This window comes from Anas acuta, chromosome 6 (genome assembly GCF_963932015.1).
Source record: "Anas acuta chromosome 6, bAnaAcu1.1, whole genome shotgun sequence".
Taxonomy (NCBI): domain Eukaryota; kingdom Metazoa; phylum Chordata; class Aves; order Anseriformes; family Anatidae; genus Anas; species Anas acuta.
Window position 1 is genome coordinate 38,165,452 of NC_088984.1, and position 26,983 is coordinate 38,192,434.

The 26,983-nt window shown below is 41.9% G+C and overlaps 2 protein-coding genes across 9 annotated transcripts in view; one reads left to right on the forward strand and one right to left on the reverse strand.

Annotated features, from left to right (window-relative positions):
• Positions 1 to 14,325, reverse strand: part of BOLL (boule homolog, RNA binding protein) — a 42,283-nt gene extending 27,958 nt beyond the window's left edge. For 3 of the 5 annotated variants that reach the window (XM_068686622.1, XM_068686624.1, XM_068686623.1), the window contains exons 1-3: positions 14,257 to 14,325; positions 13,655 to 13,798; positions 12,141 to 12,269 (exon numbers count right to left, since the gene is read on the reverse strand). In XM_068686622.1, coding sequence (XP_068542723.1) covers positions 12,141 to 12,269; positions 13,655 to 13,723 — 198 coding nt within the window. In that variant the 5' untranslated portion in view covers positions 13,724 to 13,798; positions 14,257 to 14,325. Of the gene's footprint in view, positions 1 to 1,069; positions 1,476 to 12,140; positions 12,270 to 13,654; positions 13,799 to 14,256 lie in introns of those variants that run through there. The other 2 variants (XM_068686621.1, XM_068686625.1) reach the window with 2 other exon arrangements.
• Positions 14,326 to 14,436: 111 nt separating this feature from the next.
• The window catches only part of PLCL1 (phospholipase C like 1 (inactive)), a 184,505-nt gene continuing 171,958 nt past the window's right edge, over positions 14,437 to 26,983 (forward strand). For 3 of the 4 annotated variants that reach the window (XM_068686613.1, XM_068686614.1, XM_068686608.1), the window contains exon 1: positions 14,437 to 14,873. In XM_068686613.1, coding sequence (XP_068542714.1) covers positions 14,622 to 14,873 — 252 coding nt within the window. In that variant the 5' untranslated portion in view covers positions 14,437 to 14,621. The remainder of the gene's footprint in view (positions 14,874 to 26,983) is intronic. The other variant, XM_068686606.1, reaches the window with a different exon arrangement.

The following is a 26,983-nucleotide window of genomic DNA, read 5'->3' on the forward strand; positions in this document are numbered from 1 at the left end:
TTAAATACAAAATAAGACGTAACATTTGACTCCACATCCAGAAGTCTTACCTTTTCTTCCTAAATTTTACTTTCCGACACAAATTTCAAGAGTTTTAAGTCTTATACAAAGAAAAAAAAAACATACAAAGAACCCAAATGGAAGAAATGAGGCATTAAAACACACCACTTGTGAACTCCCAAGAGAGTAAAGAAAAACCTAACCTTTGAAAATCTTAAAATCTTTGTTCTGATAGTCAAACAATTTCTCACTTTAATGCCATTGTAGCAGTAAGAAAACAGGATCAAAAAGGATTTGCGTGCTAACTTAATGTGATGATTATTTGCGTTTCTAAGCTACTTTTATCATGTGATTTGTTTAGAACAGTGTGCATGTGTAAATTTGTCAGTACTTTTATGTCTTCAGTGTTTGACAATTGCTCCTTTGCCAGTATCAACAGTTTCTCACTTCTATGTTGACTACATCCATGGTCAGAAAACCAAATACTACATGGGCCTGGTGATTAATCCCACCTTCCAACTCCGACTCGCCTTTTTACCACACCTATCCTGTAACATCAGCAATTAGTAATCAAGGCTCTACAGGCCTTCAAAACACGGTCATCCTTTACTGCATTGGGACACCCGACGGGGCTGAGTTTTAATGCAACGCCGGGGGGCTGTTCAACAGAGAAAACGAGTGGGATGACCGGCAGCTCTGACCCTTCTGCTGAGGAGAAAAGCCGAAAGGCTGAACTGCCTAGACCGCCACGTCCTGTGGCGTAAAAGAGAACTCCACAGAAGGTGAACTATCCGGGGCGGGCCGGGTTTTCCAAGTGTTTATGTGTAGACGCGATGGCAGGGGGCTGCCCCACCAGCCCGCAGCCACCTCAGCGCGCAAAATGGCGGCAGGCCGCAACCGGCGCTGTGGCGGGAAGGGGCTGCCGGCAGCCGGGCGGGGGCAGCCCCATCCCTGCGGGCGAGGCCCCGGGGTGCAGAGCCGGGCCCTCGGCGCCCGGCCCCGCTGCCTGCTCCTCGGCGGAGCGGCTCCCCCAGCCTGGGCGGCCGCCCGAGCCCGCCTCGCTCCTCACCGCGCCGTCGGGCTCCATCTGTCAGCCGCCGCCGCCTCAGCTCCGGCACGTTCCCGGCACGCGTCGCGTCCTCGGCCCCGCCGACGAGCTCCGGGGAGAAGAGAAGCGGGGGCAAGGCTGGGGGCGCAGGGCAGGCACACCACAGCCTTTCCTCACCCCGGGCCCCGCCGCCCTCCTTCCTGGTGCTCCCGTTCGACAGCCCCGCGGCTCCCTCGTCGCTCCCCGCCCGCTGGCGCCGTCACTCACCGCCCGCCCCTCAGGGACCGGCCGGCCCTGGGCGGGGAGGGCTGCGGGAAGGGGACCCCAGGCGGGCACCCGCACCCCGGGAGCTGCGGCCAGGGGAGCGCAGCCCGGCCGTCCTCACCGCCCTGGGCAGGAGAAAGGCGGCCGCTGCCCTCCTGTCCTGTCCTGTGTCGTGCGCCTCGCCTGTTCTCCGGCCCCAACGGCAGAAAGAACCCAGCCCCCTCCCCCAAAGCGAAGTTGTTCCCTACGGGTGGCTCTCGGGCCGTGTCTGAGGGAGGCAGAAACATAGTTCAGGCTTTCTACACATCAGATTTTATAACTGGAGAAGCCGAAGTGCTTAACACAACTCTGAGACCGCTACTGTTCCCAGAGAGACTCAGAGGCAGGCTGCCCTGACCACTGTGCAACACAAGGCCAGGAATAACCTTAGAGATGCAATATAGGGGCCTCTAGCAGAGAGGACTGGAGAACACCAATCATTTTCATGACCAATTCTCAAAAAGTTGCAGCTTTTTTCATTTCTTACAGAACCAGAGGAGACGGGTTGATAGCAACCCTTCTGTTAGGTGTATGTGGTGTTTAATGAACAGAACCGCAACCTGTTTGCACTTACATCATTTCATGCTGGTTGCGGACGCAAATTGCCCTGAAAGTAGCTGTGCTGCTTAAACAGGTCTGGGGAAAATAAAAAAATAAATAAAAAAATAAAAAAATTCAAGCGTCTAGATCATAACCAGCGGAGTTGCCAGGTACAGGCTTGCAGAAATGCTTGATTTGATGACATCAAGAGCTAAAATCGCTACAAATGTATTCTGGGAGAACCATCCCAGTACAAAACTGCTTTTCAGACTGATTAAACAACCAACATTCACAGGCTAAATCACAGCAGCTCAATACCGAAATACAACGTCAGGATTACTGCAGGGTCAATTTATCATTGGCTACTCTCCTGCTGTACCTGTTTTGGGTGCTTTGAAATAAAATCTTCAATGAAGATTATCTTATCTACAACAAATTATATTTTAGTCCTTAGGATATAAAAAAATATATTTTAATCCTTCCATCTTGCTTAAATTTGTTTTATGCAAACAATATGAACCCAATCTAAAACCAACAGTGTTTTCCAAGTATTGCATCATTGACTTCTCAATGAGCATAGGCAGGGCACAGAGCCGCACTCCTTGCGGATACCCTATGCTGCTTTTGACCTTTCTGTTCTTGCTTCAGCATTTACCAGTTTCTGCAACGTTATTGTTACCACAGGGAATTAAAATATAATAATAAATAAGACCTTCTATGAATTCTGTGTCTAATGCTTAACCATTAGTAGTGATTTTTTTAAGCTCTTTGAGTAAACCATAAAAATAAAGGCAATTTTAGCAGAGCTGATGAGATTTTTAGAAATAGTTGGTATTTCATGACAGAACCCTGTTGAACTGCATTTATTCACATACTTTTATGAATATTTATCAAGCAGCAATACAGCTTATCCTAGGAACAGCAGTGCATTTTAATGATCTGTAAAGCAGAATAGACCAAACCTTTCATGTGCTTCATATGTTGATTTGGGGAATTCAAAGTTGCAACAGCTGAAGGAGTACAGAAACATTAAAGTGTATTTTGCACAGTTTTAATTGTTGGATATTCTGTGTTACACCTCTTTCTCAGGTTAGAAAACAAAATCTAGGACATTTACATTTAAAATAAGGCAATTGTGACAAAAATAGGACGTTCACAAGTAAGTGAGAACGATTGATCTATTTTTTATTTTGGTAACTTAAAAACTGAAAACCTGAAGATCCAACACATCTATAAATTTAACAAGATTACTAGCAGAGCTGACAAAAAATGTTGCCACGCACGCAGGATTTAAATATTACACCAAAAGTTGCTGGGCTGCCCTAGAACCGTGTGGCTGCTTCATTAATGGAATAGCATCCTGCTCTAGCAAGTCATTCTCACAGGAAATCAGGAGTATGTCTGTTTTTCCCATCTCTGCATGTCAGTAATATACACAGCATGAAGTGACCTCTCCTATGGTTCTCTCCCACAAATTAAAAGGCAGCGCTGGACAAAGACGAGTCTGACTGTGCTGGTTCCTGTCGACTCTTGCCTTTTCTCCTTTTTATAGGATCAGAGAAAGACAGAGGCTAAGTAAGAAAAGATAAAATGAAAAAAGAGAGAGAGAAAAAGAGGGAGAAAAAATGATTTGGGAGGATAAAGGAGGAAAATGATTTTCCAGGCTCAAAAAGGCAAGTGTAATTTTATGAGTAATACCTGGGCCTGGCAACGGACTACTCTTTGAATGATTGACTGCATGACCTTCAAAAGACACAGTACCTCTTTTGCTAGTATTACTTATCTGCAGATAATAATGGCAGATTACCTACCTTAAGATCCTTCAGTGGAAATCCAAGCATTAATATATTGCAGTTGTTAACTTGACCTGATAAAAGATTACTTACTTCCTGCTCTCAGTTTCATAAAAATGTCACACAGGATGGAACTAGAAGACTGACTTCTGTCTCTATTGCATAGAATGCATTTGTATTTAAAATAAAAGTAATTTATGAAGATGTACATGGTGATTTCTCTTACAAGCTTGTGAATGGATTCATCACACCTTGAATCTGAACCAGAGTAATCAAAAAAACAAGAGCTCTTACGTATTCAAGGAATGTGAGGAAGACTTCTGCAAGAGTTACAGTGCTTATCAGCATATTATGGTGGTCACCTACGGAGTGCCATCTGAAAAATGCAGAAGGAAATGACTTGTTTCTGGGAACTTTTCAATTTATTCAAATGTGTATGTGTATTTCTCTGCTACGTTTCCATCTCAGGCTCTTTTCCCCCACTGTTCCCCTTGCTTAGGTTAGTTGTACACATTTCTCTTGTGGATGAGCCATGATTCCTCAGCCCATCTCAACTTCTACCCTTCTCTCTGCCCTGTGTCTCTACCTCCTACTTTGTTTCTGATTGCTCTAACTGTATTTTTGCTCGCTCCCTCTCACCTCTGTCCCCGTTTCTTATCATAATGGCTGAACTGCTATGTTCTACATCTTTAGCCCCTGCAGTCATCATAGGGTGGGTACTGGGGGCTCTGGGAATACTGCAGGACTCCAGGATAATACTGGAGGGGCTCTGAGAAGTATTGAGGGGCACTGGGAGGGCTTTTGGTAGCTCTGGGGACACTGAGATTACAGGAGAGGTATTGAGTAGTTTGGAGGGGGGCTTTCGAGAATGCTGCATGGTACCTGGGGGCTCTGCTGGACATCTCTGCTGGAGATCCGAGGGCAGGACACAGGGGTGGCTGAGTGGGGTCCCCACCCTGTTTGCTATGACTCTCTCCAGCTGAGCTGCTCAGATCTGATTTGCTGTGTCATACGGAAATGTCACATGAATATATGTTACATTGAATATTAATAGATCTCCAATTAGGTGGGTGAAGAGAAAATTATCAAACTCCTCCTCATTTACTTTAACTTAGCCTGACAGCCTTGATTGGCTTTTCCTCTCATTTTTTCCCTACCGTGCTTCCATTAGTCAAATAAAAATTTAATGTTCATCCTGACTTTGATAAATTTCAGGTTTTTGACTATTTTTTTACCATTGTCATAATATTTTACATGTTTCACTGAACTAAAAGTACAATTCTGCAGACAAAAATACCTAAGTAGAAAAGATTATAAAGAATTGATGTATATTATTAAACAAATGGGACAAATACTCGCAAGAAAGAGAAAGTATCAGGCTTTGCTTGCTCTGGGAGTGTAAAGCTTCATGAATGTAAGTGTAATCTAATAGCACCTATACACCATCATAATGTTAAAGAGGTTTTCTTATAAGGTAAATGTGTTCATTTGATCACCATCAGGCAAATGACTCTATGTTCTAATCCCACTTTTTACAACTTGATTCTTTGACTTTCATTACATTTCTAGGAACTTATGTGAAGCCAAATTAAAAAAAAAAAAAAAGAAAAAAGAAAGAAGAATTTCACTGTAAAAACAGGATGTTGCTAATGTGTTTCATACACAAAATTTTAAAGAGTCTTAATTTTCTTTATCTTGTTTTGGAACCAGTACTCCAACTACCAGAAAAGCCAGGAGCTTTTCTCTCTACTGACTTAGTGATTTAAGATGCTGTACATAAATTACATAAATAAGAGCCAAGCTATGTTATTGTTGTCCATTACATATTTTATTTTATTTTATTTTATTTTATTTTATTTTATTTTATTTTATTTTATTTTATTTTATTTTATTTTATTTTATTTTATTTTATGTGCATGTGGTAATTTACCTCTTACATGCAGTTTTTCAGATTCTGATAAAAAAGCTGCTTCTGTTTTAGCAGGTACCACATTTAGGGGGGAAAATTTGCATATATTCCTGCACGTTTCTGTTGGTTTTATTCTACTTCTCAAAACTTATACATGAAAAAGTGGAAGAAAAGTATAACAGAACATAATTGCTATTACTTAGAATCACTATTCTGAATAGCTGAACATAGAAGTAAAGTAGTCACCCTTGATTTTGTCTTGTCTTTCCCACAAAAAAGTACTAGATAGAGCTGTGAATCAAGTGTATATGGTACACACTCCACATAATGGAGCACTTGTCAACCTACCATACACTTTTCTCTTGTGAATGAAGAATTTCTGTAGCTGCAGCCCTGAATTCAGCTTCAATTCAACATGGTGGTAAAGATATGAAACATATCAAGAAGTAATGTCTTTTCCAGTGTTTTCCTTCCATCTTTACGTGAGTTAAGTATGTAGAAGGAGTCAAAAGAGAATTGCAATGGGATGAAGGCTGCTGAGTACAGGAAGAAAAGTTTGTGCTTGGTTTCATTCTGTACATTATGGTTTAAATTACTTTCCATGGCAATTGACTGAAACGAGTAGGGAATTTAATGCTGAAAAGCAGAATTGCAACTGTAAAGTAGCAATTGCAGAGATGAAAGCAATACATTTTACAATGCAAGACTGATGACCTCTTTTAAATACTTGGTTTCTGACATTTATTATTCAATTTTAGACAAATAAGCTTAGCAAACTTTAATGGGAAACACTTAATCATAATCTACTTGTGTAGTGACAAAGTACTTTACCTGGAGATCTCAAATAACTCTATGAAAAAGGTCCCTTCCTCTGAAATTTTCTACTATGGCTTTACTTATTTTTAGTTAAATAGGAAGAACAAGAACTCAAAGCATTGATTTTTAAAATGGATTCCTTATCTTCCCCTACTCAACACTGAACTTGAGTTATTTTTAAGTAATGTGAAGGAATTTTTCCATATCACTTTTGTTGTCTGTGTGAGTGACTAGGGGATTTTTTTCTTTATTTTTAATTTTGCTAAATTTGTAATTCTGCATTTTGCAGAATGCAATTACTTTCTCTGATGTGTGAGCTTTGTAACAGTTTTACCTTTTGACTTTCACTCAAATTAAGGCTTTCAAAGTATCTGGCCTGATATGTAATTTAAATTCTATTTGATTTATTGGTAGTGGCTCATGGGAAATAATTCAGTGTAAATTTGGGCCTATGTTATGGACGTAGGGATTTACAAAACAAGTGCTACCATTCAGGTGGACCAGATAATCTTGGAGATCTTTTCCAATCTTAATGATTCTATGACTCTTTCATTCCTTTTCCTTATCTTGCCCCAAATCACAAACCCTTGAGAAATGGTCTGTTCAGGTATAGCTAACTGAGCCTCACCATGTATAATACCTACAGATAAGAACATTTATTGGAATCCTTGGACATCTCACTTGCAGGGCATTTACAGGCCAAGTCCTGCTGTCTTCTGGCAGCAGCATAGCCTGAAAAGTTAATACACTTTAGTTTTTATTCTCCCTAAATCTTGCCACTGAGTCTGACAGCACACCTGAGATAAGATGAAGAGAAAGTAAAATTAGACTAGAATGGGGTAGTTTAAGGATTCTTCCAAGCCACAGCCTGAATAGGTGTCTTCTAAATTTGCTCAGCACAGGTATAATTTTCACTTTTCCTGGGGATTTGAATGTAAATTGCTGCATTTGGGAGTAAAACTCTATAGCCTTTTATGTGCAAAATGCTTCACTTTTGCTAATGCTGCTATAAGCAACTGTGGGAGTTAGTATAGACTGTACAGATTTTAACTACCAGCTTATTTAACCCGACTCAGAAAAGATAAACAGTGGTTAACAACACTTTCAACTTAAGCACATTAGCACTCCCACGGTGGCAAATTTCAGGAAAATAAGCTTACATAGATTAGTCATTACCCTTTCTATTCCATGTCCCTAGAATAGCTTCTAACCTGCCATTTAGCAACAAGAGATTTTGCAATAAAAGATTAAGTATACTTCATCTCTGACGGAATGTATTTTTAATCTTCTTAAAATCCTGTTCAGTTAACATCGGGGAGTGTAAGTTATTTGGTGATTACATTTTCATCAACAAATCTTTCATATTTTCTTGGGGATGACTTTCTCTAATGAATTAAGTGAGGCCAAATTTGCATGCATGAGAAACAAGACATGCATACTTTTAGCAAGTCTTTAGATCCATCTATCCAGATACATGGAAGCTTGTATTTGGAAGTGGTATCAAGGACTGGGCCAAAGATTGCCTAACTTCAGCTCCAGCATAAGAATGCGGACTTTACAAGGTTCCTACCTCTTTTTCCCATCACATCTACTGCCATCTTAAGCCAGTGTAGGAACTGTTAAAAACACTGGGAAGAACTGTCTTGATGTTTTTCAAATGTTAAGAAATCAGCTTTTTTTGAAATGAGGCAGATGAGGTATGGTTCTTTACACTTTTCCCTGGGTAGCCAGTCATGCATGGGAGATCTAAAAGTACCAATGTTCTTCCAGCACTGACATGCTTTGGCTGCATCTGGTTTAGTGTTTTTGTTTGGATGAAAGGTGCAATTTTGAAGCAAGTCTCCTGATCATCCTAACTTACCTGCTTGGTTCACATCACAGAGCAGTTTCTGAGTGTGCAAACCACCTTATTCTCGTTGAAACTAAAGTAGAATTTGGGCCCCAAGAGCTCAGCTACCACACACTCCTGTACAGCTATTCTATACATGGGACTGCATTTGGGATTTTCCCAGGTAACCCTCACCCAAAATGCCTGTGGTATGGATGTCAGATCATCCAGTCCTGTTATATTATTTGATACTTTTCATGAGATCATTGTCAGGAGCCCCCCAACAGAATCCCTAATGATGAGTGGTCTTTTCTTCTGAGGTCTGGGCTACTGCACACCCCCTTGTTTACGACCAAACTTAACTTGCTTACGACCATACCTAGTTAAGTAATACAAAATCTTTCAGAGAAATCACATGAAGAAGAAAGTTGTGTGTGTGATTAGCAGGCAGAAGAACAGCCTAGATTCCATGCCTGTGATACTCACAACTTGCCTCCAAACTCTTTAACTGCAAAACAACTATCAATGTGGCTACTGTTGACATTGCTAGCAATTTTCCTCGGAGGTGGCAAAATTATGGATGCTGAGAGTAGCTTTTTAATTGGGATTATCAGAAAGCATTTTATCCTCAGTAAAAATTCCTGACTAAAAATATCATTTAACACTAATGCTGCTTCCCCAGCAGCTGCACAGTTCATGATAATCCAAATGTTCCCAGAAAATGGCATAAGTGCACGGGAACCACGGTGCCACATATATTCCTAACACTGAATATATCCATTGGGTTGGATATAAAGAGTGCCAAGGGCTGCGACATAGTACGTTGGCATGAAATTGGATCTGTTGGTAGGTGAATTACCACGGAAAGGGAATGATAAGGGATGATATCGTTCATAGCAGTTAACAACCAAGTTCACATAGCCTGAAAGGTAGCAACAACTACAGTTAGGTTTCTATGCATGCGTCACAGCCAAAGACATAATAAAAGCACTGATCTCAGGAGCTCAGTGAAAAAGACAGTCATTGGTAACCGTTCTCATTAAATGGAATTACCACCTACTTTAAAGAAGAGCCATTATTATTAAGTATCATTAGACTTGAAAATGAATTGATGTTTGCAACTCCTCCAAATCCTTCAGACAATTTCTGTTATAACATATACAACCTGCCTTTTTTTTCCTTGCACAAACTTAAGCAACTAGCAACTAAACATAGGGAAATTGACAAAGCTTCACAAGTTACACCAAAGAATAAAGTCTATCAATGCATATAGAAAGGTTTTGCCAAAGTTGTAGCACTGCTTATGGGATTATTTGATGTTGTCCTTTTGAAGACCTTGATGTCAATTACTTGTTAACTACCTGAGCTTCAATCACTTCAGACAAAATTTGAAGATGGGTGCATGCCTCATGTCGTGATTTGTCGTTTACGTAAAGGGAAAGGAACTCTTGTGAAACATCTATCTTTGAAAATCGGAATGGGAAAAAATGTTCATAAATTGTTTACAAAACCAAACCAGCATATGACATTTTTCCATCCTACCTTTGAAGAGTTCAAACATTGCTGATGTCAGATTTGGTAGAGGAAGCAGGGATGTTCTCTTTCCTGTCAGTACAAAAAAGAGTTCATATGTTGCTGCCTGCTATGCCTCTGAAGAATTTGTTTAAGGAATCTCTGTATCACAGATCTTATTCCCCTGTTCACACCAGACATTACCTAAACCAGGCTCCAATCTTTCTTCTCTGCAGCTGTGGAGCAACTGTGCCATATCACGCCCAAAGCCAACCAGCAGCAATGTTCTCTGTCTGCCCACAATGACCCATCACTATGCCCAGGCTGGGGCTGAAGGTTGAATGTACAGTGGCAAGAGCTGAGTCTGCAGGAGGGAGCAAATGGGTAAGGCGAGCCTATAGCATGAGAAACAAAAGAAGTACCCCCAGTGGTGGTAAAAAACATGCCACAACTGTTCTGTCACGGGCGTCCAGTTGTTGTCCCTGTGCTGAGTGGTCCATGGCAGGTGGAAAGCAAAAGATGGTAGCAGTTACTAGGAGGATCCAGGTAAGGGAAAGGAAGAACAAGAGGTAATGAGTACTAGAATGCCTTGTTAAAGCTCATTGGAGAAGGAGCTGGGTGACAGTGAAATGTGGCACCTGGACAAAGGTGAGAACTGGGCCAGATCTCATGGTGAGGAAAGCAGAGAGAACAGTCTCATTCCCAGGGATTATCCAGTATCCAGAGGAGCCAGAGTCGTATAGCATTGTAAGTGATTGCAGTGTGCACATCAAAAGATATTACACTGCATGAAATTAACCTTAATTCTGCTGCTGGGTAACTTTTGGGTGGCTCTTTGCAGTGCTCATGGTCTTCTCATATGCACTCATATGTACTTCCACACAGAAATCAGTAAATTCCACTACAAGCTTGACCCTTTGTCTATATAGTAAACAGTGGTTGCAAACTAGGGTAAGATCAGGACCTGAGTATTTGATCATGAGTTAAGAATTAGTGGCCTCTTCCAAAACTGGAGTATTCTAATTATTAAAAACATTGGATGAGCCTGACAGTGCTGCCAGACAGTGAAAATAATTCACCAGTGACTGGAACAAGAAAATCATTAAGATAGAGACGCATCAAAAAGCTACTTCTTGCTAACTCAGAGAAGACACAACATTTATACTACCTAGAAAATAAAGTAAAAATATATATAAGCACAGTGAGACTTTTTTTTTTTTACACAAAGTAGTAGGCAAGTTAAGAGCCATCCAAAGGGAGGCACTGAATGAAGTAATATAAATATGTTTTAAATTTTTTTTTTGAAAACATACATAGTATGTTTTAAGTTAAAGATTATGACCTTTTGACTGTATTTGCTGAATACTGACTCAAATTTGCAAATTTGCTTTTTTTTAATCTAGCTTAGAAACATAGTAATAGTTATAATTAACAGTTGCTTCAACTTTGTAGCAATAGTTATATAGGCAAAATAGGAGTTGGAGGTGTTTTGCAAAAACCTGAGTGAAGCTTAGCAACAAGTACATCTTTGTATAAAAGAATCAGAATATTACTGTGCTTTTTTGTTCTATAATTGCGTATTCAAGATATAACAACATAGCAAAACACGCACAACAAACACTAAGACTAAAGAAATCACTACTTTAAGAATTATCTAGCAGTACATTTTCTCATCAATAGATTTGCGAGAGTCTCATCAATTCCAAAATGAATTATGACTTACTATCATTGAGGATGCATACTTGGAGAAATTACAGCTTGTTCTCTATTGCTCTTTTCCAGTCTTGCAAATGAAATGTTCCTGACATAGGAAAAGGTGTCAGTTTTCACACTTCATCAGTCATGGTCAATTGCTGCAGGAGCACCACTTTTATGCTCCCAGCAGAACACTTAATTTTAAGAGCTTCCCAAAATGCACTATCTAAGGGCACTAGTGGCTTATGTAAGCTGTATTCCAGCACAGCTCTGAAGAGACTGTATTTTCAGCTCTCTTATGGTACAAAATACACCCACTGAGGAATAATTGCATGCTTCGAGGACAGAGTAAGTTGAGTATACCAAAAAACATTAAAAGAGACTCTGCAGACACTTGCTGACTCACGCGCTCAGATGAACACAAATAGATTTTTTTATCTATCATCTTGCCTTGCTTAGTCTGAGTGAATTCCTTGACTGTTTTTGAAAAACTGCCCCTACCTCTTCCTTTCTACCCATTTTAGTATATGTCTGTGCTGCAGATTTCATGCAGTATTGAGATACAGAGAGTTGTTTTAGATGAGTTGCTTCAATATGAAGCAGAAAGTCTGAGCAGCAGTTACACACAGACAACAGGAAACACTATGTAAGAACCTACAGAAGATCTTCTCTGCCTACACCATCTAAACCACATACCTGCATAAGAAAGCATTCCAGGATGTCCAACATAATGCCAAAGAGAGAATGCCTCTGTCTTGTCATTTCCATTGCTCCGCAAAAAAAACGATCCTTTTGAGTGTTGTCCTGAATATGTAGCCCCATGTCCTGTAAGATTCAATACAGAAATTGTGAACTATAATATAATAAACAAGAATTTAATCACTTCAAAGTTGCATAAAGCATTCTTGCAATTATGTTCTCGATCTTTCCTTTTGGGTAAAGTCTGAACCTCCACACCATACTGCTGTGAGGGCACGGCCCTGCTGGGCTGTCCAGGGCTGTGTCTGGCCCTGGCTCACCTTGCCAGGCCTGATTCTAATCCCACTTGCTGTCCTGGTCTGTCCTCAGCCCGTCCCCATGGAGATGCCTGATGTCTTGTGCTCCCTGGCAGGGGTGCTGTGAGTCCCTGCCCTGCCTGCTCCAGTGCAGACCCCAGCCCCTGCAGCATGCTGACACGTACAAGCCAACAGCATGCTTACTGCCTTTTAATATAAAAGAGTGTGGATGAAGTCAATCTGTTACAATTTACGGGTTTCTGCTCTAAAAATGAAGCATGATTTCAGCCAGTGTTGTTGTTTGCAAAGCATATACAAATGGCAAATCACAAACAAGCAATTGCGGAACACTGGACTGCATCAGATCAGCCTACTACAGATATCTGATAAATACACTCAGCACCAAGCCATCTCTTTATTGTTATTTACTTCCTATACACAGGCTTTTAGGGTAAAGCTTCCTTTTATTAACTTTTTATTTTATTTTTTAAACAAGATATTGAAAAGTATCAAAACCAGTTGCTCTTTCCTCTCAAAATCCTGGTTCTTCGTATTTGGGAACAGCAATAGATACAGACATGTTAAAGGCATCCAGAGCTGTGCAGTCAGAAATAGAGCACTAAAAATAGTTAATGGTTTATTATCTTCTGGAGAGAAGTTTTACTGAACCCTCTGTTAGCTGTACTACACAACCTCTGCATCCTGGGGACAAAACAGATACAATTTGTCATGTGTTCCCCATAGGTTTGATGTTTATGGAACTTACAAACTTCAGGATGCTTGCAGACCCTTTTCCATTAGAGATGTCAGATATCAAAGGTTATCGTTTAAGGTGACAATGACATGACTTTGAACTTCTGATCTCAGAAGACGAGCGCATTTTTTCATTCTTTCTGCAGACATATCTGGAGAAGACATAAATCTCTAATTTGAAATGTTAAGAAATACCCTCGAAAGGATGAAGTTGGCTGCAGCTATGACAGCACTTGGCTGTTTCCAAATAATTAATCTGGTGATTAAACTTCAAATGCTTGCACAAAATGCATGAAAAAGCTGTGTTAATAATTCTTCCTGATAGCATCCTGCATTGTAATTACCTTTTCCGTCATCTTTAAATTAGTTTCCTTAGGTTAGTTTGTGTGACGGTACGGAGCTACACAGCCACAAGCTTTTGTTAATGCTTTTCCCCCCCCGTAAGGCGCTTGGGTAACAAACTGAGTGCACCGCAACCGAGTCTCCCACTCCCGTACTACTTTGTTCTCTCCTGTATTTAACGATCAGCATTTCTTCAGCGTATTTTTTTATTTTCTTCCAGGGTTACGCACTCTGTGGCCTTTCCCGATGGAAAACAAAACAAAGCTGAAGGGCATGAGAGAAAAAAAAAAGTCAGGTGGGGTTTTCACCTGCCCCTCCCTCAGCATTTCCTCGCCTTGAGTGTGGCAAATGCCGCAGCAGCCTTGTCAGAAACTCTCTTCTTTTTCACCGCGGAGTTACCAGCATGACCCAGAGCCTGTGTAAGAGCCACCAGAGCTCAGGAGCTGCCTCACGCCCCCCTGCCCGACCCCCTGGGGCAGCCCCGTGGCAGGTGAAGCCCCCCCCCCCGCCCTCCCGGCGGCGCTCGGGGCCCGGCCGGCCGCCAGGGGCCGCTGCGGGCTCGGCGTGAGGCGGGCGCTACGCGGCGGAGGCTCGGCGGCTGCTGAGGGGGCTCCCCCGTGGCGCCCCCCTCCCGCCCGGCCCCTCAGCGCGCGCTGCCCGCGCCGCGCGCTGCAGTGAGCGCCCTGCAACCGCCCCGCGGGCACGGCCGGCGCAGCGCTCACCTGCCCCGCGGCCGCTCTCCCCCGCGCGCCCGTCCCGCGGGCACGCCCCCTCGCCACGCCCATTGGCCGCGGCGGCGCCCCCGGGGCGGGTTGCGCGGCGCTGAGTGGCCGGGCGCGCCGTCCGTCATCGCCGCCTGTCACAACACGCCCGGGCTCCTGTCAGAGCGGCGCGGGGCCGCCGCCGCCGCCGCGCTCCCTGCAGCCCCGCTCCCGCCGCCGGCCCCGGGGCCGCCCTCGGGGATGGCCCCGCAGCGGGCAGGAGCCGCTCGCTGAGGGCAGCGCCGCCGGCCGCGCAGCCCGAGTCCCCCAGCCCAGCCCCGTCCCGTCCAGCCCCGTCCCGCCCCGTGCCGTGCCCCGGCGGAGCGATGGCAGAAGCCGCGGGCGGCCGGGAGCAGCCGGCGCCCCCCGACGCCGCTCCCCGCGCCGACGAGGAGCCCGAGGCGGCCCCTCACGAGGCGGCGGCGGGCAGGAGGCGGGAGCGCCGCAGCGGGGTGCCGGCCGTCGGGGCCGCCGAGCGCTTCCCCGGCGGCAGCCCGGGGCCGGCGGCAGCCCCGGAGCCCGACGCCGGCCTCCTGGAGGCGGCCCGGGCCGCCCCGCGCCGCAGCAGCATCATCAAGGTAAGGGCGGGACGCGGGCCCCGACGGCGGCCACGGGGGTGCCCGGCCCGGCCGCGGCCGCCTCAGCGCAGGCGGGAGGGCTCCGGGCGCCTTTGTCTCCCTGACGGGCTGTGGGGAGGCGGCCCCCGGCCGAGCGCTGCCGGGGCCGTGCGGGGCTCGCTTTGCCGGGCGGTGCCGGGCAGGTGGCGGGGCCGCCTCGCTGCGGGGCTGCTCGGCAGAGGGGCCGGGGGGGAGCCCCGGGCTCAGCCCCGGCTCCGTGCCTGAGGCAAAGAGCGCGGGCTGAGCGCTGCGAACTTGGAACAGCCGTGCCGAGGGGTGGATGAACAAAACGCCTGCTTTTCGCTTTTTTTCTTTGTTTTTCTTCTTCATTTTAACGCGTTGACAATTAGAGGAGAGCCGGGTAGTTAAGTGTGAGGGTCCTCGGGAAGCTCCACCTCGCAGCATTAAGCATCGAGCCCCACAAAGCGTCGAAGAGTGGCTTTTGGTCTCTAGAAGCACCCAGTGAAGGCGATGGGAACGCTTCCAGCCTGAAGTTCCCCAAACGCACAGATGCTTTGCTAAATCAGGACCAAAGTTCTGGAAGTGTTGTGGGGCAGAAACCCAGTTCCCTCCTGGAACTGTGTGAAGGTTTTGGGAGTTGGAAGTGCGCAGTCTTGGATGCAAATGCCAGCACGCGTTGCTTCTGCAGACTGCACTGGCTCTACGAACTGTCAGGAATGGCAGATACACTTTAATGGTTGTTAAATGTGTGGCATTTTCACTATAGGTTGACATTTAGAAATATTATTGAGGATAGAGATGTATCTTCCAGCTGGAGAAAATTTCTTGAGATGCATCCTGGGATGGTGTTAATTGACAGAGATATTTCTGACAGATGAGAAAGTATTAATGTTAAGTAAGGAACTGGTAAGGCTGCATGTGAAATACTGGGTAAAATCTGTTTCATGTGTTTAGAAATGATGCATTCAGACTGAAACAGGTGGTAAGAGGGATAACTAGCATGGGTTTCTAAGGTCAAGGGATTGAATGCTATGTGAGCATGGCTTGCTTAGCCTGGTGAAATAATAGCAAAGGGGGATGCGGCTGATCTTGAGTGTTATGTTAGAATGCAGTTTATAGGAAGCGTTAGAACAAAAGATGCCTGTATGTAAACCTGGTCTGGAAACTAGAAAACTATTGCAGACCATCGCTGTACGGTCTGAATGGTCATGAGACCATCACTGAGTGGTCTCATATTAGAAATACTAAGAACAAAAGTGAGCATATTTCATCTAAACAGTAATTGTTAAGGTGATGAATTAAATAAGATGGCGTGGTTGAGTTTGAAAGCAGGCATCTGAACCTGAGCATTTGCAGGCTGTGTGTCTCTAAGGCATTATGCTGTTGGGACTCCACATAAAGCATGGTTTGTTTTTCCACAAGGTTGTCTCAGTGGTATATGTTTTGAAGCACAGTTTTCCTTTGTCATTATACCAGTAACTAACTTGGAAAATACTCTTATTTCAGAAGAATCGAATGATTTATTTGTCCGCATCTTTGGGGAATTTCAGGTGCCCTAGAAAATATTCATCAGGTGCAGAGTGCAAATGGAATTAACGTTTAGAAAGTAAAGCGTATTTCGTTTTTTCAGTTTTCGGCTGAAGGACTTTGATATGCAGGAGTTCTGGTTAAGCATTGCACGTTTTGTAGTGGAAGGAATCTTACAGTGTATTCATCTTAATCTAAAATTTCTTTATGTTCAGGTAAGTCCATAGGCAAAGTAGCATTCCGTCACTTTCTTTATACTCATCAGGTGGAAAAGAGAGTTTAAGAAAGCAGTGCAAGCTGTACGGTAACGGTGAGTTTTAATTCCGCAGGAGTTGAACACTTGCCCTATTCTCCAATTTATTTCCCAGTTCTTTGAAAGTATACTTTAAGCACTAGCAGTCTCACTGAAGTAAACGTAAAGCCTAAATTCTGTAGATGAAGGTGATCAAAATGTACTTCTAACACCCTTTTTTTCCAGCAGTCTTCTAGAACTCTGCAAGTTTCAAGGTTAGTGTCGGAGGCCACAGTTTCAGTGGAAACCAGAGTTGCTTACATTGGAGGGCTTTGGTGTCCATGGGATAATTAAGTGTAAAGGACTGAACAGAGACTTACAGTATATGCCAAACATAATTTGCTGCAGGGAAGTTTTTTAAAGCAAGTAAAATATGAGCCCTTCTAGATAATCTTCAGTGCATTCAAGTGCTCTATATTTGGCCTCAGAAACAAGAGAACTCATTTATACAAAAAGAACAAAACGTAGCTAGAATATTTTTGTTCCCATTTTGTTTTGCTGATCTTCACAGCTTTCCAGATTGAGGTAAATTTGAAACAACGTCTATGAGAAATGATTGTAGCTGTTCATGTACTTCAGAAATATTCATAATACACATGCATTATTATTATTATTTTTGTCTTAAATGCAAGGAAGAGGTAAGTAGTCTTACCACAGAACTGGAGCAAGAAAAGATTTTTATTTTGTTTTTCATGAGGAGCTTGAAATAAGCAGTGTATAATGCTAGGAAGACAGAAATAGAGGACAGGCAATATAGCTTAGAACTTGCATGTTTTCAAATAAGCCTAAACATGGAGCACATGCATTGGCTAAGCTACTTTCCAAGTATTTCTGTATTTTTTTCTTGTGAATAATCCAGGGCCAATTGTTTGCAAATAAAATGTTAATTATGACCACTTTGAGGGCAGGAGAATGGAAAACAGAGGTCAAAATACTCCTTTCTTTACACGGAATGTTTTGCAACCTTTTCTGCTTCAACTTCTAAACAGTGTTGAATGATGTTTTCCTTCTAGCATGTTCCTTTGGACATCGCCACGTACAGGCATTTTAATAAGCAGGTAGGAAGGCCGTGTAATTCATTATGTAATGCCTACTGAAATATTTTATAACTTTCACCAAGATATTTCTGATCAGTGCTTATCAGACTTCTCTCTCTGCTTTGTATGCATGTAATACCTTCTTCTGTGACCATGTGTTTTTTCTTCCTGCATCTTTATATGCTATATATATGCTATATATAATATAGCAGATAACATAGCTCTGTGCTTTGTCAGTAATGCTAGACTGTGTCCATAAGGTGAACTACAAGTAGGAATCAAGTCTGTGGAATCAGACTTGAACTGTAGTCACAGCAGACCTATGAGACCTCGTACTTTTAATTAAGTTCTTCCAAAGGCTACGTGCTTCTTTTTCATGTGCAGGTACTTTATTTTAAAGGCCGTTTGAGTTACCCTTGTGCGTCATATGCTGCTAGTCTAAGAGCTGCAAGGACTGGGATTTTGCAATTAAATTGATCAGTGGAAGAGTGTCAAGACAACTAGCTCTTTTCTTTGAAGAAGTTTTATTTATCCTAATGACATTTTTTAGCTTTAAAAAAACTTTGCATATCATTCTTATCAAAAAGAATGCAAGGCTTAATTTCTTCCAGCTTGTGCTTGAAAGCATGCTGACAAAATTTAAATGTTTAAAATACATGATACATCTGTCTGTGCACCATGGCTATATAACGTTGTTTTTTTGGAAGACAGTGGAGTTGTTCAGGACTGTGATGATTCTGCAGTAACTTAGGTAGTGTTTTGCTGTGTAAGCTTGCAACTAGATGGAAGAATGATATGCCTAGCCTACTTGTGGAAAGACTGCTACTGAACAAGAGATACGTTAAATCAGTCTGGAAAAAGGCACCTGGTGGGTGGTGTTTAAGATCTGTACAAATTCCCAAACATTGTGGAAAGAGTAACATGGAGCTGTTATTCCTTCTTCGCAGAAAATGAAGTAGGGAAAAGCTAGCAATAGCTACATAGCAGTAGGTTTGAAGTAAATGAAAGTATTTTCTGACACAGCATGTAATTAAATCGTGCACTTAACAGCCACAGAAAGCTGTGGCAGTCAGAAATGTAAACGGGTTCAAGCAGATTCAAAATGATAAATTGATGAAGGAGAGCTTCACAAAGCACCAAAAGCATCTGGCTTACAAAGTCCCTAAACTACAAGCTGTTGAGCTTTGGGAAGCTGCAGCAGAGGATTGATTGCTTTGTACTTCGTTTCTTGTGTGCCTATGCGTGCATATACTCCTGTAGCTGGGATACCCGTAGGGATTGACCTTTACCTAACCTGGTAAGGAGAAATTTAGATGCACTGCTAAGACACACAAAAGAATGTTTTCTGCTATTGCTAGTGGAATAATTTATTAAAAAGAATCTTTTGTTAATTAGTAGTTTAGAATTTTTTGGATTGCAAAGACATAGCTGGCTGTAATCCTTGTAATATTTTCATAACACTGCACCTGGATTCCGTGCACCGCTGCTTTTTCATAAGCATGCACTTAAATCAGAAATTATGCTGGTTGTAGACCTGCTTTTGCCAAATGAATTACATCTAGAAGTTAGAAAAAGCTACTCCATCTCTAGCGATGCCATGGGACTGTTGCATTTCTTGCTGTGATGCTTTCTGGTGGAGGCCCATGGGCATTTCAGACTGGGCTTGACCCCTGCCCCTTCCTTCAAAGCCAAACAATCTTGGTAGGTCAAGTATCACTGTGACTAAGATAACAACATTGTAGTGAGCAGGATTTAGGTCCTGTGGAGTTCTTAGAGTCAAATTAGCAATGACTTTCTGTAACAATGTATACAAAGAATTTAACAAAGATTTAAGTGTATAAAATGGGATTCAGGCAGGACTTTTGGTGCAGGAACTCCATGAAGCTGTCTTGGGGGTTCTGCTACCTTCTTATGCGCCGCTGGCTTTTCAGGATTTACGTTTTATCAGAAGAGATTTGTACAGATGTATTTCTGTTGCGCATGCCCAGAGTTGCTTATACTTGCTGCTGAGCATTTTCGTAAGAACCTTGTACCCCAGTCGGTCTATGATTAGTAGGTGAAGGTTTCTTTGCTTTCTAAGTAAATTTCCACTGGAGGAGAGCCTGAGGCCTGGCTAAAAGTCCCTTAAAAATCCATGAGAGCCTTTAGTTATCCACGCACTCGTGGATACTAACTAACTTTAGTTAGTGCTTTTAAAATAAACAAACAACACAAGCATCCAGGGCAAACTGCTTGTATGAAAACTTGTAGTGAATTTCTCTGAAGTTGTCTGTAAACTGTCCAGTGATTTGCTTGCCAGTTAGTTTGATGTGGTACCTAATGTAATGCACAGTCTCATTAAACATGGAGAGAAATGAATAGTAGCACAGTGTTTGTTGTGCCTTTCCATACAGGATCATAATAGTCAAGATTATTTAAATGCCTTCCACTAAAAGTCTCTAAAGGTGACATTTGTCAGATTGGTGGGACAATGTCCTTTCAGAAGGATGCCAGCAACTGCAACTCAGCTGGCCCAGTGAGCTGCACACGCAAGTTCTGGCAGGTCTTTTGGGGAAGTTATTTGCTGGATTTCCTGGGGAAGAGATAGCAGCTGTTATTGTCAGGAAGGAGAGATGAGGATGGTGATAAGGTTTGGTTTGCCTTTGAAGTATGTTGTGTGCACAAAGACTATTATGTAGAATTATGTAATAGTTTAGGAATAATGTTCTCTTAGAGTGATGGCACTGGTGGTAGGGCAGCAGCAGAGGAATGTTTTCTACGGTTTTGCAAATATGTTGAGCAGCTTAGTTAACAGAACCAAGTTGTCATATATATGCTGAGATGCAAATCCTATAATAGTTATAATACTCTTTTATTGATTTTTTTTTTTTTGTAGTTCCAATGAGATCAACTACACCTGTAAGAAAATGTTTTATTTGAGTTAATAGTAGTCCATTTGCTGCAGGGAAGGAGAGAGAAAATGTGAAAATGCAAGTAATTATTGTAGAACCAATAATGCATCCTCTGTGGCAAAACATCGAACCGATCATGCTTGCAAACCTAATTAGTCTGTTTTTCTTTCCAGGAAGCAGCTGGTAGGTGTAGTTTTTTTGGTATACCTTGATGATTTTATTAAAGAATGGAGAATGATGATTAATTGAAATATTTATACACTTGTATTTTACTTTTTTCCCTTTAGCCAATATGACCTGGAGGTTTTGTCATGCATTAAAGTTAAGAAACTTTTTTTTTTTTTTGTGATGAATTTTAACTTCTGCAAAAGGCTAAATATGTTAATTGGATATTAAAATGTTCTGAAAACATGTATTTGTATGAGACATGTTGGTGTATAACATGTTGGTGTATGAGAGTATTTACCATTGAAGCATTGCTTTTAGTTCTTTCTGCATCGTAAACACTTTCGGTTTTGAAGCCTGCTTATGCACAATACTGTCTCTGGGGGAATTTTCATTTAAGAAATTTGTTGTAATAGTTACTGAGTCCCCAAAACACGTTTAAATTGAGATTACAGTAGTGTCTTCCTTAAGTCTCAGCACATTGTTAACTCAGGTTTTTATTAAGCTGGAAATCTCTGACCATTAAGGGTATGTACAGGCTCATTTAAATAACTTACTGGAGGTACAGTGAGATACACTACTCCTGTTCCAGAGCCACTTAAACCAAGAAAATTAGTTTGGGGATTATTTGGGGCAGTATGTGTCAGATGATTTTATTGTGACATGCCTGTCTGAAGGTAGATCAAAGTCTGGAAGCTAACTGACATCAAAGTACGTGTATCACTACCTTGCTAGTGCACTGAGAGGGCTTAAATAAATACATGAATAAATTCTAGCTGTGAACATACACTGTGAAGGTTTGATTCTCTTTCTGAGTTGCATGCTTCGGGGTGTAGTAACACTCATGTTGCATCTTTGATAATCCTGGCAAAAACAGCTCTAAGGAGATAGGAAAAGAGAGGATCCTGAGCTTATATAACTCAGAGCAAGCATTAATTGCATTCATACTGATTATTCCTAGGAGGTTCTCTTTAGGTCTTGTTAGGTCTTATCTCTCCTGATTGACCTATATCATGCTGCTTTGGTACTTCTTCAAGGGGTGGAGGGAGCAAGTTTTTTCTGCCCAGTACCTTGTTGGAGGATTCATAGAGAGGGGAAATTAGTTTGAGTACTGCATAGCTGTCGTGTATTGATTTGCATACCTGTGAACAACTACAGATGGTAGATAATTAGGACGTTAGACAATTAGGTTTCCCAAATCCTTTTTGTTCACTGAAAGTTTGTTTTGGTAGCTTGGATACAACTTGTGAATGTCTGATACCTATTCAGCATGGACCTGCCTTCTCAGTTACATACCTTTCAGGTAAGTCAAGGATCAGATGAAGTGCAGTGCTCGTGGTTTATGAGTTTTTGGACCCAAAGTGTCAAGTCATGTTGAGCAGTGATCCTGCAGCAATTAGCCATTTATAACAATAGTGTATTTTAGCTGCAGGTGTAGCATGTTTTTAATTCATTAGGCAGTGCTGATGAATTGTGGATCTGTTTTAACTATAAATTAAAAAAAGGTATATCTTCTTTGGCTCTTTCAGATAGCATTGGGGAAAAAAAAAAACACAAAAAAACCCCAAACAACCAAAAAAGGGAGTTGATTCAATGAAGTGTGAGAAGAGAATATTCTTCTTGGATTCTGACAGTCTTATCCTACTGTTGCTATTTGAACAGAAATATAAAAAGCATTGTGTTTTACTTAATGTTGTTTTCTTGTAAGAAGCTTGTAAAATGCAGTATAGGCAACTCAACTGTGGGTGATTTCTGGGTACTTGCATTACATTTTTTTACAAGCTGTACTTTTATTTGGAAGAGCTGTATGAATTTATCTGCTTTGTTCATATAATTTAATTTTATAACAATTTTCATAAATATCTGAATAGAAGTTGCATTTTGTTTGGCTGGAGTGACTGCTGATCTCTGGAAGTCAGAGCTATCAGGGGACAGTACTGTGAATGAATTACTGTAAGATCTCTCATCTTTTTCTCAATGAGGTTATGTAGGAGCTTTATGAAATTAATCTAATAAATGTACTAGCTTAATAAGAGGATTATATTCCATTGGAGTATGACACACCTCCAGGCTACCTGATATAAATAACAAAAAATCCTGTGAGCACTGGCTAAAACATAGACACTGGAATTAATTAAACAGACGAAACCCACTTTTTGTACGTGTTGTGTTTTGCAGTCGACAGAGCCCTGTCCCAGAGCCTGCCTGGAAGCTGTGCAGCCTTCAGCGGGAGCTGTGCTGGGGTTGGCCTCACTCCGCGTGTAACGCCCAAACCTTGATGCTGTGCTAAATGCAAAGGGGCTCCTGGAAATGTGGATGTAGCCTTCTAATCTCATGTGAAATGGGTTGTGCTTGTGTATAATCTGAAAATGCAAGTCATACCATATATATAGCTTGTGATTCCCTTCCCAGTGTTATGATTTGCTGTGGCATTTGCTCCCTAAAGCGATGCAGATTTTGAGTACACACGTGATTTTGCAGTCTATGAAATCAGAGGCAGTTTTCACACTGTCATAGTTCTAGAAGGGATTGGCTGAGCTTTTGCAATATTGCTATCCAATCACTGTACCCAGTTACTTGGCTTTGAATGTTCTTCCTCTAGTTCATAAAAACTTAAACTTTTTGTTATGGTGATCCTACTTGGAGCTGGACTAAGTTTTCTGGCAAAACTGCGTCAGTTTAAACTGATGAAGAATGGATTTTAGGGGATTGTTTCCAGATAATGGTTGCTTCTATTAGAAACACAATAAATAATTTAGAGTAGAGGGAAAAAAGGTAGAAGCGACTTAGTAAACAAATGCGCTTGCCTGAAGTTACTTTCTTGGCAGTATTGTTGTGGTATGCACATAGAATGCCTGGTAACAAATCTATTTGCATTCCATACTGTTTTTTTTCAACATCTTTATGGGCAAGTAGTTCATTTCAAGGGACTGAGCCAGATCTCACTGAGATCAAATTAAAGCCTGTTAACTGACTGCTGAATGTTTTCCCAGTGTCCTTGGTCACCAGAAGTAGGAGTGTTCTTGGCAGCAATGCCTCCTGACTTTGAAGACTTGCTTTTTTTTTTTTTTTTTTTTTTTCCTTTCCCAAGCCATTATATATTACTTACACTATGTTATATTCCGCTCCTGAGCATAGTCCAGTCCAAAAACTGTTGGCTCCCAGCAGATGCAGCATCTTTCACCATAGCTATGTCTCATGCGATGTGAAATGCAGAGCTCTGTGACTGTTGAAGTGGCATTGAGGGGACTGTCCCTTCGTCTAAAGAGTTTGCTGTTTTGAGGGCGAATGCCTCGACTTCCATTTAGATGGGAACTGGTGTTGGGAAGATGGCCACATTTCTCAGAAAGAGATGAGCTCAGGGAGGAATGAAGAGGAGCACAAAAGGCAGTGAAATGGCAGAGCAAGGCAAAGTAAAGGAGGTGCCAGAAAGCTGCACCTTGTTGGCAGGGATGTGCACAGTGCTGAAGATGTCTAAAGAAGGGAGAGATTTTGCTGCAGCTTTTCAGAGAATCAGGATGTGAGGTCTGTGAGGTAACTTGCACGGCTTTAGGACTACGTTCTGATCCAGTACCAGTAGCTGGTAATGCATCCAAATAGGAAAGGACCATGCATTTTCTTAGCTTTAGAAAATTGACACGTAGCTGCTGTCTTCCAAGTCTCTTCTCTGTAGAAAGAGAACTGCACATTTCCTTCAGACCAGCTTTTAACTTCCCCAAAGATACTCGGCTCTCAGCTTGAATAAACTGAGCTCTATCCCACTGCAAGTGCATTTGGCATCACTTTCAGAAATTTGAGGATTTGAAAGGAACAGTGTGGGCACAGTGTTCCATTCACAGGGAGAGGAGAGGAAAGATGAGCTTTCTCAAGTAAAAGGTTGCAGCATTTCCTTTCTTGTTTGAGTCATTGTAAGACAAAAGACATGACCCTGCAAAGACAGACCATTTATGTGGTTTAGCAGCGGTGTAACCCCAAACTCTTTATTTCATTTGCAATGTCATTTGCCCTGTTTAGCTATCTGTACACCTACTCAGGGACTGCAGCATGCCTTTAACTTGGATTGCGGTGTATGGCAGCCAGGAGCACATATTACACAGTTCTCCAAATATCAAGGAAAACAATGAAGTATTTACAGGTTTAGATAGGCTGAATATTCAAAAGAACATAGCTCCACTTGCTCAGTTTATTATCTTTTTGTCCATCTACCTATGTACTGTGCATATTTTGCATGCCTACAGTAATTCACAGATTGTTATGTTGAATTTTTAGGCTAGATTTTGCAGTGTTACACAGGCATAGCAGTGGGAGATGGTTATGTTGCTTACTCTAGTGAACCCAGGAGCTAAACTTTGTAGTTATTGTGAAATGCATGTTCTCTTCAAAGGAGAAAAAAAAAAAAGAGCATCATTTGAATATTGCAGCAGAGGTTTTATTTGTAAGAGTGCAAAATGTGATTTTCACTGCCAAATAACTTTCCCATATTGCAAGTGCTTGTTAGGAGTTATCTGCTACTTTTTGGCCTACTGTAAATACAAGTCACAATGGTTTTTTCAAGAAGGATTTTGGAAAAAAAAAAAAGTGTATGGGCCACTCTCAATTTTAAAATGAGATATTCATCAGGAGTTAGCTAAAATTCAAGGTGGTACCAGGTTATCTACACAGCCATTTGCTTTAGTCCTTATTGAAAGTAAGCTTGTGTGGACAAATACCAAGGGACATTTTCTTGCAAGGTGGAGAAGTGCCTCTGAAATGAGTGCCAGAAGAGCCAGAGAATGCAGAAGCACAGATGTCGCTCCCATAGCACAGTGGGTTTGCTTGAAAACTGCTGTGCTTACTTCCAGTCTGAGCTGGCACTTTCTGCAGAAAGCTGCTGTGCACATTGCTCTGAGTAGGAAGCGATGCTGGCTGGATCGTGCTGCTGTGACAAACTGCAATCCTGAGCACTCTCATGCCAGCAGAATTGCTTGCCTGGAGGTGTTGTAGTCCTGAGACTTTATTTATTTTTCCTTAGGCCTGTTGCATCAGAGGAGGATTTCATCTGTAGTGCATTTAGATACAAAAGACTACTTCAGAAGTTTTTGGCAAAACTGCCGGCATCAGAAGCAAATGCTGAGCTGCACGAGTGCTGAATATTGGTGGTTGTAAAGGAATGCCGTCTTTTAGGATAGGAACAATGAATGACCCTATAGAAAATAACACTAATTTGTGGTTTGGACAGTGGAAATTACTCTTGAATCTTCTTGACTGTGTGTAAAGAGTATTAAGTGCACTGTTGAATTAATACAACAGTACAAGAACTCATATTTTTAGGAGTTGATTGTGATTCCTTTCTGTATTTTTAGGGGTTGTTAATAGCGCATTTTCTCTTCAGGAACTAGCTTTATTTCCAGTTACAGGTTCATAGCTGAATCTGTGGGCTATGTTTGGGTATAACGTTACATAGCCCTTTCGGCTTATTATGCTCCTATGCAGTAATTAATGGATGAATGTAAATATGGGGATAAATGGTAGGAAAGAGAAAAATATTGTAGAAAAGGTGTACATTTGCTGTGTGTTTGTATGGCTTGATATCACCAGTTACTTCTCAGTTAGGAATCTCGGCTACTCATTTATCTTTACAACAGATTTTACCCTGCTTCCAGATAGTAGGCAACTGATTTCCTCCCTCTTCCAAGTTTATGAAAATGTTTTTTTTGTTTTGTTTTGTTTTCAGGGCTTTGCCACTGTGTATTGGTTGCTGTATAAAAGAATTTTCTACGTTGACAGAGTATTCAGGGTGTTTGTCACATTGCTGTATTGATAGTGGCAGTTCCACTGCTATTATGATTTTAAATCTCTTCTAGAAAAGGCTGGAGAAGCCAGCTTCAGCAGCATTTAAGACTCCACACATCAGGGATGCATTAAACATCCTTCTGGAAGGACCTGAGATGGCTGCACATATTACAGAGCTTTTAAATGAGCTTCTAATGATGTCAGATGAGTCCCTAACAACCAACAGATGCCAAGCTTTTCTCGCTTTCTGTGATGATTTAGTGATCAATAGCAGTAAAAGAATCCAGGCAATACAGCAGAGTGTATTGCTACTCGTCTCAAATGGTTGTTTAACTCTAAAGATAAGCTTCTTGGTGTTTCCAGTGATAACAATGATTAATGCTTCCTTTGCTGTTGACTGCTCCGTACTCCTGTTTTCTTCCTCTG